We start from the raw sequence: 13,072 nt of genomic DNA on the forward strand, positions 1-13,072 counted from the left end.
GCATTGTTTTATATTTAAATTGCAAAGAGGATTTTCCCTAAAAGCATGATTCTATCCATCAGCATGATTCTATCTATCTATCTAGATTTTCAGCTGAAAATCTAAAAACCTTTTAGATTTTCAGCAATTATTTAGTTCCCAATAAATGCAGGTAAATATTTTCTGTGTAAAACAGGTGAAAATGTTTGGTTTTTAATTAACAAATGAACTACCCACATGTTGAATTTATAAAGTCTGATATGACAACATTTCTCAGTTTAATTTCCCTTTTTTTCATATGAGCAGAAGATCACTACCTGATTATTAGTAAATTCATCAGAGCTCAGATAAAAAGCTGTTGAAACAGGAACCGCTAAAAAAAACACATACTGGTGCTCTCTAAAGATAGACCCAACAATCTCCTGGCTACAGATTTAAATGATAAAACATTTCCTCTAAATGTTTGAATATTGTTGGCAGAAGCTCTGCCAGCTTCTTCACAGGTTGATTCTTTTTCCCCCACAGAGTCATGACTCATCTAATTTTGTTTTGTTGCATAATCACGCACAAACTTCCCCACTTGATGTATACTTTAATCGCTAAAACAGCCTCAGGCGCCACGAAGGGCCAGCAACAGAAGCGCCTCAGCAGCAGGTTCTAGCAGGCGGCAGACATGCTTCGCTTTCTGAAGGCATCAGTATCAAAGAATGGCGGAGAAGAAAAGAGATGTGAACAGTTGCTGTGTGGGTGGGAGTTCTTGGTGGATGAATGTGAGGGATGTAGTGTGGGGGATGTCGCATGGCTCAGGCCAGAACAATCCTCTGCTGTTTAAAGATTCAGACGTGATGGAAACGAAGCGGCTCGATTCCTGACACTCAGAGTTCCTACAGCTGGGAACGGCCGGGAACTTCCGGGGATGTCCGAGGTTTACAGGGCGGAGCAACGGGAATGATACAGATTTATACTTAAACACATCCGTCCACCAGCTGTCTGCTTGTCCATCCATCCATCCATCCATCTATCCATCCGTCCATTCGTCCCTGTGTTTAAACTTCCATCCGTCTCAGTCTGACAAACTCTCTGACTATTTTTCCCATCCCTCCACTCAGGCCTTTAGCTTTGTCAATTTATTCTTCTCTTCATCCTGTTTCTATCCATCCTCTTTTTGTTCTTCCTTGCATCCACCTGTTAATCCATCCATCTGTCATAATTCAGCCCATTTCTTTCATCCTCTCCATCCCTTCCTTCACTTCACAGTTTACAGGTTTTGGAGGCTCTATGTTAAAATTGAATATAAAATGTTTCCTCACGTATAAAGTATTAAGTAATAAATTAAATGTTGGAGAAGTATTTAATAATAGCTTTGTGTATTTTGAAGTCACCACTGCTGGAAGCGAAACTGTTTCAGTGACGTATTAAGAAATCGTTTCTAAATCTAAAGTGCCGTGTCAGATTTATGCAAACGAGGCTTAAGTGCTATAAATATCACTGGGGAGACCAGAGGAGTTTTCATCAGCCATGAAGCCGAGAGCCCAGGATTAAACTAATTTGATCATCTGTTTATTTTTAAACCACACAGCTTCTTCATATGTTTTATGGTTTAAATAATGAAATGAAAACTTCTCTCCACTCAAGGCTGACACTTTGAAGGAGCGATACCAGAAGATCGGAGACACCAAACGAGCGACCCCGATCGAAGTGCTTTGTGAGGGCTTCCCTGGTCAGTTGGAGCACCCTGCATCTCACTCACCACTTCCTGTTCTGCTGCGTTCTCATTGGCTGCTGCTTTGTTTTGTAACAGAAGAGATGGCCACCTACCTGCGCTACGTGAGGAGGCTGGACTTCTTTGAGAAGCCAGACTACGATTACCTACGGAAGCTCTTCACCGATCTGTTCGACAGGAACGGCTACGTCTTCGACTACGAGTACGACTGGGTCGGCAAATCTCTCGTGAGTGCCTCATCTCCCCGCTTTCTGTCCCTCTGCCGTCAGAGCAGAAGAAACGACCTGGATTTGATCCTTGATGAGCCTGTTCTGTTCCCTGCAGCCCACACCGATCGGCCCCATCCCCAGTGACACACCGCTGCCACCCAGCAGCAGAGACAAAGCACAACAGCAGACCAAAAACCAGGTGAGACCCTCAGCTTCCAGCTCCTCATCCAGCCCACCTACTTGAATGGTCCTCATTCCACATCGGATCACTTCTGTAGTGCGATTAAACAAGCAGCTTCCTGGAGAACGAGGCTGGGTTTGATTTGTTTTCAGAGTCCTTATCAGACAGCAAGAAATAAGATAACGAAATGCTGAAGTGGAAAAAATGTAGATATCTTCAGTCATGAGGGAAAGAAGGCATCATTTATGGCTTCCCATGCAGAAGTATTTATACCTCCTGAACCTTTCCATGATTTGTCAGGTCACAGCCACAGCGTCGTGTGGTAAAGCTGCATGGATGCACTAATTACAGCTTTTTGGTGTCGTTACTCACGTCGCTCATCTAAAGATCTAAATTTTGGCTCATCTGAACAGGATGGATGGTGTAGGTGAACAGTGATTTCCAGCACAGATTCTCAGTTGGATGAAGACCTAGACTTTGACTAAGCAACTCAAATATGTGAATATGAAGCTTCCTGCTCCTTTTAGATGCGTCTGTGCTTCAAAACACCCGAGTCAAATGAAGCTGCAGCTACAGATTATTTTAGTAATGAAATATTCCACAGATTATTTTGACGATTAGTCGATTGTTCTGATGATTAATTGATTATTCTGATGATTCATTGGTTACTCTGACTATTTATTTGACAATTAATCAATTAATCGGTTAAAAAAAAGGCATATCTCTCATTTAACCACTTATGCTTATTTTATGCCATAATAAAAATACATAACAAATGAAAATAAACATAAGATTAAAATTTTATTGCCTAAAATGCAGTGACCGCATTCCTTTAGTAAACGATTGATCATCTGTAGCAAAGGATGCATCTGCAGCTAAAAACACATCAATGTAAAAATCTGAGCCCTGAGTATTAATGCAGTGAAGGGCTAATCTGATTATTTTTTTGATTAACTGATTGATAATTGGATTTTAAAAGGTGTTTAAAATTTGATCTTTTTTAATGTAATTTGATTCAGGTGAAACTAAAACTGCCACTTGAGGAGTTTAAAGACGTTGGGATAAAACAAATTTATAGATCAAGAAGTTTTTGTTTTTTTTTTCATCTTAAATGCAAAATGTTTATATTCTTTCTACAGTATTGGCTTAATTATTGATCCGAGGTTGTTCTTTCAGTAAAAGACTTATTTTATTAATCAACCGATTAACAATGAATCAATTATTAAATGAATAATTATTTCATTAATCGATTAATCACAATTAATCTGTTTAATCGTTTGAGCCCTAGAATCAAATAATTAGAGCGTCTGCAGGACTGTGGAGAACCTGACTGCATGCAGATGAGGTCATTTAGCCTTTGGATTCGGGTTTCAGGGTTCATCTGAAAGTTGCAGGCCTTCTCGGCCCTCCAGGCCTGGATGTGACACCCTGGATTAAACCGTCCCTTTTGTAACTCCAGCTGCATCTCTAGGGTTTATATTCTGCAAGAACGGTGAAGCTTCACCCCAGATTAAAGTCTTTTTTCTGCCTCCAAGCTAGAAGGTAAAACATTTAATATTTGGTCTTAGAGAATGTCCCAAGATGTTCAAATTGCTTTTTTCATCAGTGGCTTTTTTTCTTGAAAACTTTTCCGTAGAGGCCAGGTTTGTAGGGTCCTGGACAGATTATCGTAGCTGAGCTGTGCATCTCTGTAGCTCCTCCAGAGTCACCATGAGCCTGTTGGTTTCTTCTTAGTGATTCTCTCTGTCTGGCCTGCCAACTTAGCCAGCCGTACTTACTTTTGGATGTCCAAACTTTTTGCAACGTGGGCCAAAACTCAGTTTGAAAGTAAAATTTTAATTTTGTTCCTTTTGTTTTCTTTTTTCAAGAATGTTTTCTTTTTATATGTACTAATAAAAGGAATTAAGTCAGATTTCCGTACAAAAGGGAGCTGTAGGTTATTGTAGATGTAAAACATAAAATCTAACAACTTTGTCTTTTTTTAAAAGAGACACAAAAAACTGCCAGGTATGATTCCAATCTGTTTATTTCTAAGATGTTTGGATTTTTTGTCTTTATTTAGCTCAGTTTACAACCAAAATCTTCATCATTGTCCTATTTATTAACTTGAAGTAAAAACACAAAAAGTCATGGTTGATAAAAGATGTAACATTTTTATAGGGCCGCACAGAATCACATTGAAGGCCACAAATGGCCCACACGCCACACTTTGGACACCACTTCCTTACAAACAAAGCGTTTTCTTTCCACTTCCTTTCTGCTGGTCCATCACATACAGTTTGTGGTTGTAATGGGATAAAGCGTGGAAGAGTTCAGGGTGTGAATACTTTGTGCAGGCCTCCCGCCTCTCTAAGCAGCAGTCATTATTGCATGAGTTGAAAATGCAAACTGCATTGTTCATACCAGTGATGACTAATTACATGCTTAGTGTGTGACAGCGTTTTTAAGTTAGCATGCAATCTGACCCTTTTTTATTTTTAATGTGTAGGCGAGGAATCATTTGTGAGATTTGGCTGATTGTCATAAATAATGGTGCAGATAAGGTTGCTGTGCTTGTTGAGTCATCGTTTACCGCGGTGTTGTTGAGGAGTTCATTTCATTTTATGACTGACTTATTACAGTGGACTCTAGCTCTTCCCTCCCTCTTTTTTTTTATACTGCTGTTGGTTTAATGTGATTGGCTTGGAAACAACGTCCATCTTTTAACGCTGGCAAAGCGCCTCCTACTGCAATGTGCACGTTGGCCATGACTCGGACGATTTTACGTCTCTGTTTTAATTAGTTCTGATTAAAAATTAAAATAAGTTTTCAGCTGCAGCAAAACTAGTCCTGCGATGAAATCACCTGACAAGATTGATTGCTGTGTTTTTTTTATATGGAAAATCAAGTTTGAGGCTGTTCTTTTTACCTCTGCATGAGTTTATTTGTATGCTTCAAATAAATTTTTGCTTCCTTTACTCCTCTATTAACATAGTTTGTCTTAACAAGCCTGCTTCTGCTTGGGAGATGTCGTCTTTAATTTTACTTTTCTTTTTTTGTTGTTTTCCATTTACTCCCCTTTCCTCCGTGTTACTCCCCCCACACCTGATCCCTCACATGGCCTCCTCCTCCCTCACCTCTGACCCCTCCCTTTATTCTCACCACTTCCTGCCTCAACCCTTTCTGCTTTGTATCAAGTCACCTGAGCCCAAAGGAAGTGAGTCTCAGCCCACCCCCGTGACCAATAAGGAGACTCTGGGGTCGCACCTCACAGCTGAGCGGCTGGGGGGCTCTGTTCAGGTACCACTGCTGCTGCTCTGATGGCTAATGCATGAATGCATGTAATTTTGTGACAGACTTTCCCCCCTGCTTCCCACTGAACCCACATTGCCTGCCTGCCTGCCGGTAGACGCTCTCTTTGTTGCTCGTGTTTTTCAATCGGACTCTTTGAACCTCGGTGTGCTCTGCATGCTGCTGAATAAAAGCTCCCCTGCTTCTAGGCGACTTGCAGCAAACAGCCATGCAAAGACGATGTCCGGTGATGTCCCCACCTCATGACGCGCAGGTGCATCTCGTTATACCGGAATGTCACCTAAAGAGTCAGAATTATTTTATTGTCATTGTGGACGAAGAAAGCACAACGAAATTTAAAATACAGCAACTCTCAAAGACAAGTCAAATAATTGAATAAAATAATAATAAATAAGAATATCTCAATAAATATAAAAACATATCAGGAACACAGAACAACTGAGATGTTTAGGAAAAATAAATGAATAAATGATGATCAGGTTTTTGATGGATTAGCTGTGTTTAGGGTAGCAACAGCAACAGTTTGTGCTCGACTTTATTGATCTAAATCTAATATTAAATTAACTCGTATCGATAGCAGGAATATATCCTCCCAGAAGATCATCAATTATCGTATCGTTTATTATTTATCGTGATAAGAATTTGGATTTATCTTCACAATAAATTCCAAGTAATGATGTTTAGTCTTTCCTTCATTTAATCTTTGAGATCCGGATCTCGTTTTCAAAACCAACCTGAGCTGAAATCTGCAACACAACATTCTGGTTACACAAAAGTAAAAAACAAAAGAAAACATGTGCACAAGCTTAAAACTAAATGCAAAACAATATAAAAGCAATGACATCGATTAATAGAATCGCGTTGCATCTTTTTAAGAGTCGTTTAAAAAATTCAAATAAGACATCTTTAGTTCAGACTGGAGCAAAACCCTTTCATATTGTTATTTTCTCCACTGTTTTTTCATTGAAAATATCACAAAATTTTAATGTGTGCAGTTTAGTGATACAAATCACACGTCTTTATCTGACTAGAGTCCTAAAGAAGCAAATTACAAATGAAGTCAAGTCAAAGTTTATTTATATAGCACAGTTAAACAACCTTAGCTGACCAGAGTGCTTCATAATATCACAGATGGATAAACAATAAAACAGAAAATAAAACAAAATTTAGTGAAAATAATAAGACAATTATGAAATTGGCAGAAAATACCAAAAACTAAAACACCAAAACAAAACTGCTGCAATTTTATTTGCTAAAGAAATTAGGAGAATAGATGTGTTTTCAGTCTGGACTTAGGATTTGTGTTTGTTGAGTCATCGTTTACTGTGTGATTTATGATTGCTGTATCATGCAGTCACATCTTAAAAATGAGTAATAAGTAGCTCTTATCACTTTTACTGCTATCACAACAGAACCACAAAATGTTAGGACAAAAATTTAGGTCCAAATCGCCAACCTCTGTCGACACTTAAAAAATTATTGTTAGTTAGCCATTTGGAGGCGTTGCATCCAAGCATCTTAATGGAAAGCTTAGTGGAAGGAAAACGTGTGGTGGAAAACATCACACAAGCAACAGAGATAAAACAGAGAGTCCTGATTCTCAGTGCACACTACTAATTAAATGTGACCAAAGTCAGAGCTTTGCATTCAGAAATACTTTTAATTCAAAAGAAAAATCATAGCAAATCATAGCAAAATCTAGACTTATTTCATGTGACTGAGGTCAAACTGTTGTGTTCACAGCCAAACAGACTTTAGAAAGAAACTGGAAGAAGTTAAAAGGAAATAAACAATATTACAAAAAATCTAAGAAAGAAGTGGCAACAATTTATCCATATTTTAGTGTTTCTCTTCAAGAGGAATGTACCTGCTTAATAAAGTTTAATTACCTTCCCTTAGAAGTACTGAGCGTACGAACTGTACAGTAGGCTGACATTTCTTAATAAAAATATAGTTATTTAGTTTAAAAACAACAGCTGTTCTTTGTAATAGTTATATTTTCATCAGCTCTCATCAAAATCATCACATAAACTGGAATAAATGCACGAAAATATTAAAACTCTGTGTAATGAGTTTCACTTTTTGAATTCAGTTACAAATTATATTATATTATTATATAAACTTCATGATTAAAAAAGATCTCAAAACTGAAACTCATTAAGCAGATGATTAATTTCATTTTGTGTAATTTTCTGTTATAAGTGACAAAAAAGAACAACTGTCTGAAACATTGAAGTATTTTTGCTGTCCAAACATGGACATTAATCCATAATTTAGGTCCCATTGTGTTTTTCCCAGATGTCCCATGTCTCCACTGTTGAAGTGGGACAAATACGCCACCTAGTGTTGCTTAGTAGAGCTGCAGGTTTTATCAGTGTTTGTCTTCACATGCAGAGTCCAAACAGGTAGATCTTGTTCTTCCTCTCTTTCTAATGCAGATCAGGTGATGGCTGTGACACCTGCACCACTCTGATTGGTTTTAAATGAAGCTGTCATTCGTGGAAAGCGCTAATCTGTTGAACACAAAGGAAAGAGGAATTAGCTACTTTTTACTGTAGAGTTTCTCTTTGGAGAGGATGAACAGGAAGAATATGAACCAGCTTTAATTTTTAGTCTGTAATGTTGCTTTAGCGCTTCAGTCCAGATTAGACGGTCCTTATCTCCACCTGCGTAACGTGATTTTAATGATGATCCCTGTCTTCCAGTCGTCTGTGTTTGAGAAGTCTGATATCCCTTTTTATTTTTTGAAACGCTGCAGGTGATGAGCTCAACGAACGGCGAGCTGAACACGGACGACCCCACGGCCGGACACTCCAACGCTCCCATCACTGCTCCCACTGAGGTTGATGTGGTTGACGAAACCAAGTATGAAAAAAAATTAAATGAAATTATTACCAGTACTTATGATCCCCTCTCCATTAGATCATAGGTTGAAGCTCTAAGTCAGTTGTGTCAAACTCATCTTAATTTTGGGCCAGAAATTTTGATAAAACCAATTAAACTGTTAAAATATCAAGAGATGGCTGCTCCTCCAGGAGTTTCAGTGTTTTAGTGGCTTTTGCATTTAAAATTACAGATTTTGTGGTGCCAACTCAGAAATGTTTGTTGGGAATTTTTACAATATTTGCGCTAAATGTATGGTGCTAAATGTGACTTTTTAATACTCACTGTGTCATTTACAGAATATAACTTGACATCATAAGACTGAGGCAGCAGTCACGTAAACTCAATGTTTTTGACCAATTTTGAAAAAATTTGCAGTAAAAATCAGAATTTTTTTTTTTAATTTGTTGATTTTGTGTGAATTTCGCAGATTTGTGAAAAACTGGAGGGACTTATTGATGTACTTTGGAGTCTAGAGGGCCACATGTAAAGCTACGGCGGCCCATAGCTTTACATGTGGCCCGTGGGCCTCAAGTTTGACACATGGGCTCTAAGTGAATCTCTAGATTACTTTTGCTTGACCCTGGTCTATGTTGTCATAGCAACAGTCTGACAACAGCTCCACTAATGTAACAGGATTTGACACCAGAAAACATGTAAACATTTCCTTCACAAAGAACAGAACCCTCAGTCCGTTACTGTTTTATGATTTCAGGCTTGATGTTTTATTTTGCGTTCATTAATAATTGATCGTCTGAACATCAGCTGTGGTTTATTAGCTATTTTATTTTCCTGCAGCACATCTACTTGTGAAGGTTGTCAAAGTCAAGCTAGCATAGCTGACCCACTTCTCTCTCCCTCGCTATTTTTTTTTCATGATCTGCAAAATGTGATCCCATTGGACATTGTTTTCTAGTTCTTGTATTAGTATTAAAGCACTTTGTCCCTTTTTCTTTTATATATGATACATTTAAGATTTTACGTGTTGACAACTTTACAGCTAGAACCATGGTAGTCAATGACTGTGAGCAACTTCTCTGTAGAGAACCTGGTTGCCGACATGTTGGTGTGTTAGAATTTGAACTGGAGATGGTCAAATGCAGTCCAGACTCATTTAAAGCTGTGAAATGGTCCTTTAGCTTGGTGCTAATGCAGGATGCTAACCGCAGAGATCCTGTTTTTCTAATTGTAACCGTTTCCCTGCAGGTGCTGTTGTTTCTTCAAAAGGAGAAAGAGGAAAGCCCTCCAGAGGCACAAGTGAAGGAAGAGGATGGAGGCAACTTGAAACATTGTGGTCACTGTCGAGTTTTAAATGGAAGCAACTACACAAAAAGGCCCTGCCCCCTTCGTCCCTGCTCTTCTTCCCCTACAGGCCGCCACCATGTACCTCCTTCCTCCGTTTCTCTCTCTCTCTCTGCCTCTCTCTCTCTCGTTCTCGGCGCTCCCCACGGCTCCCGCCGAGTTGAAGGAATGTTGCAGTCCTACTGACTCCACAAGAGACTTTTGATTCTTTTACAGACTAATTCTAAGCGTACCTGCATTACAACTGGGAGCTCGAGGAAAAGCGTATAAAAGCTGTAACAATGAAACTCGAATACAGTGGCGTGAATTTAAAAAAGAAAAAAAAAAGATGCCGTTTGAAGCAGTTGTTGTATTCTAGATTCCATGCAGAACGTTTGGATCAGCTGTCGATCAGGGGAAACTATTCAGGTGGTTCAAGTGAAAGAAATCTGCTCCGTAGGAATTAAATTTTCTTTTTTTTTTTTATCCTTTTTTTTTTCTCGGTGTGTATTTTGGGATCAAGGTGAAAGGTGAACTATGCTGATGTTCAATCTGAGAGACACAGGAAGCATTTCATCTTTAAAACTGAATCTGATTTTTATGTATTTTTCTTTTTTCTTTTGTTGTTTTGTAAGTTAATCCTCAGTTTTCAGACTCGAACCCTGCATTCAATGCTTCTTTTCATGTTGTAGTTTTCTGGAGTTCGGCTCTTTCCTCTCGTCCTTCAACGTGGTCTTTGTAGCACAGTCACTGGCCTCAGGTACTGTGGAAGAAAGAGCGAAAGCAGATACTAAGCTCTCATTTTTATTGCACTTTTGGGAAAGAAAACAATTACAGTGGAAAATCTTTAGGCTTAAAATTAAAAGTCAAGACTGATCTAGGATGATTATATCTGCGCTCATGGCTTAAAAAGGAAAGGAAGATGTTTTGATTTCTTTTTTTGTTTGTTTTACATCCAAATAATTTACCAGAAAATTGTAGTTTGTGCCTTTTTTAAGTAAAATGTTTAAAGCTCAAGTGAGTGTCCCACAGTGAAATTTTATCTAATCTGGCCCAAATGCTCGGTGGATTAATGTCCGTGCTCGTGTGTTTGGGAGGGAGCACACTGGCGGCCGCTAATCCGGAAGTTCCTGTAAGCAAATCTGTGAAATGAGCGCGTGCATCCCTGCAGCCCGCTTCAGAGAGGTTTACGGCAACAGAACGGCCAAACATGGCCGATGTTGTGATATTTCATCTGAATAAGTAGAAAACAGAAAAAGAGCTGAGTGAGGTTTTCTCTGGAATCGCTGGAATCCCATTTTTGATCAAACGGATCAGTAAAGCTCATGGTGTGGTTTCATGTACCTCATGTTACGTCTTCTTGTTTTCCTCCAACATGTCTGACAAACTCCTACTTCCTTGCCTAGAAATTCGAAACATACCCTAAAAAATCTCAACTCTTCTGCCATCATTGAGTCTTGTCACCTCCAGCATATAGCCAGCTTTTGTTTGTCGCAAGAAACATTTGAGTTAAGATTTTTGTTTTCATGTGTAAATTTTAATGAAAAAGGAAACATCTGAGCCTGTTTATGTTTGAGACCATGGACTGATTACTAGTTATGCACCAATCATTGATTTCTGCTGTTCTGTGACATCTGACCTGCCGATTTCAACTTTGACTGCCTCCCATGTTGTTTTTTCTTTCTCCTGAGGATTACTGAATCTAATAGAAAATGACATATTTACAAGATTATTCCTGTTCTATGCATCAAAGCATACATTTCTAATCATAACTTGACATATATTTATTAGGGATTCAACTCAGAATAAGGTTACATACTGTCTGTGGTAATATATTGAAAATGCATCATTAAAAACAATTCAGATTTTTGTCAGCATTTGAACTGATCAAGAGAAAATTGGCCAATTCCTAACTGATAGTTTGTGGCACACCAGGAATTCACAAGATGCATAAATGTCCCAAATTATAAAAATAAAATGGTACATAATAATCAGAACCAAATTTATGCCACAAAACATTGATTTTCTGTTCTAATAATCAGTCCAATTTATTTTTTTCCCCCTATAATCCGTTCGTAACTACCCTTCCAGAACATGTTGACCCGTATGTTATAGCATACTCATTTTAAGAACCAATTAAACTGAACTCATACCTGTAGGATTCACAAAAACCATTTTGATCAAGATTATTTCAAACCTCATCTGGTTTTCACACAACGTTGCCACTTTTTAATTTTTTTATTTATTTTACATTCACATGAATCCAGCTGTTTTTTAAGAGAGCAGATCATTTGTTCCTCTAAGCAGGTTTTAGAGGATTGATGAACAGAAGTGAGAATGCAGCTGTGCAACCCCACAAAGTTCCTGGACGCCTGTCATAGCCATTACTTAATTTAGACATGCAGTATAAGGAAACTGCAGAGTTGTACGTTTGCTGCTGTATATTAACCCAAGCGCATACCCAAATGTTCAGATTATGGCAAGCCAATAGGGCCAAATGTTTTATTGGACATGTCTGGCTAAGAAATGGTGTTAAAATCACCTTGGGTTAATGAAAACTCTTCCAGATTTTATGCCTTTAAGTGGTTTTTCAAGGCCACCTGAGCAGCAGAAAAAAAGGGGAAAACCTTTATCCAGTTAATGAATGTTGCTTAATTTGTCATTCTTAAATGAGCCTTTAATATCAAAAAGCTGGACCTCCACCCACCGCCACTCAGGAGCCGTTCAGAACGCATTCTTGATGGGGATCTGGTGACTACCCAAAGTGATTTTATGCGATTTGTTTAGGAAACGGGTTGAAAAAAAAAAAACCATCACAAATTTCTGTCGCTAATGGCTTGCCATATGGGATGACTACGCCGTTACATGTGGACCTGTTAACAACAGGGAGCACTTGTTGGCTCATCAAAGTATTCCACTGAAAACTAGATTGGTTCTTGTGACCAGTAGGGAGCTCCAGCTTGTTATAATCCATTACTCTGCGTTTATTATGTGATTTCTAATTGGGGGAGAGAGTTTCCGGAGATGCTCAGACCAGTGTTGAACTGTGCTTCTGCTCTACGTCTCTTGGTGTAACTATTTGCAACATGTATTTGTAAATATGACAACGACAGATCTCTAATTGTGAATAAAGGAAGTTTTATCACAGGAGTCAGTCATGGAGCAGTTTTTTCCCTGGTGGTTGCTCTTAACTCTGTAAATCTACGTCGTCTACATCTACGTCACCTGGCTGGTCGTCGGTCGTCACATCTGGCAAGTGTCAGATAAAAGTCGAGGTACTGTAAAAGCTGCAGTATGTAAGTTTTATAAAATATATTTTTACATGTTTGGTTGAAGCTGCCCTCTTTCATTTTCAATAACAGTTTTCTGATCGCTACAAGTGACATTAAGCTGCTGTCATTCTAGGCTTTTCGCCATGTCTTCCACCACAAACCCCTTCTTGACGTTCCCTATGTAAAACCAACTAAACAGACAACAATTACAATTTTTGTGGTGGAAAATAAACAAAACACAGGTGACTGATTA

General features: G+C 38.6%; 1 protein-coding gene across 7 annotated transcripts in view; it reads left to right on the plus strand.

Moving 5' to 3' along the window:
* The window catches only part of csnk1g2b (casein kinase 1, gamma 2b), a 46,125-nt gene extending 33,428 nt beyond the window's left edge, over window positions 1-12,697 (plus strand). For 4 of the 7 annotated variants that reach the window (XM_016670849.1, XM_016670850.1, XM_016670851.1 and 1 more), the window contains exons 8-13: window positions 1,615-1,699; window positions 1,781-1,929; window positions 2,027-2,110; window positions 5,270-5,371; window positions 8,142-8,248; window positions 9,473-12,697. In XM_016670849.1, the coding sequence (XP_016526335.1) occupies window positions 1,615-1,699; window positions 1,781-1,929; window positions 2,027-2,110; window positions 5,270-5,371; window positions 8,142-8,248; window positions 9,473-9,527 (582 nt within the window). In that variant the 3' untranslated portion in view covers window positions 9,528-12,697. The remainder of the gene's footprint in view (window positions 1-1,614; window positions 1,700-1,780; window positions 1,930-2,026; window positions 2,111-5,269; window positions 5,372-8,141; window positions 8,249-9,472) is intronic. The other 3 variants (XM_016670853.1, XM_016670855.1, XM_016670854.1) reach the window with 3 other exon arrangements.
* The last annotated feature ends 375 nt before the right edge of the window (window positions 12,698-13,072 follow it).

This window comes from Poecilia formosa, unplaced genomic scaffold (assembly GCF_000485575.1).
Source record: "Poecilia formosa unplaced genomic scaffold, Poecilia_formosa-5.1.2 Scaffold38, whole genome shotgun sequence".
Classification (NCBI taxonomy): domain Eukaryota; kingdom Metazoa; phylum Chordata; class Actinopteri; order Cyprinodontiformes; family Poeciliidae; genus Poecilia; species Poecilia formosa.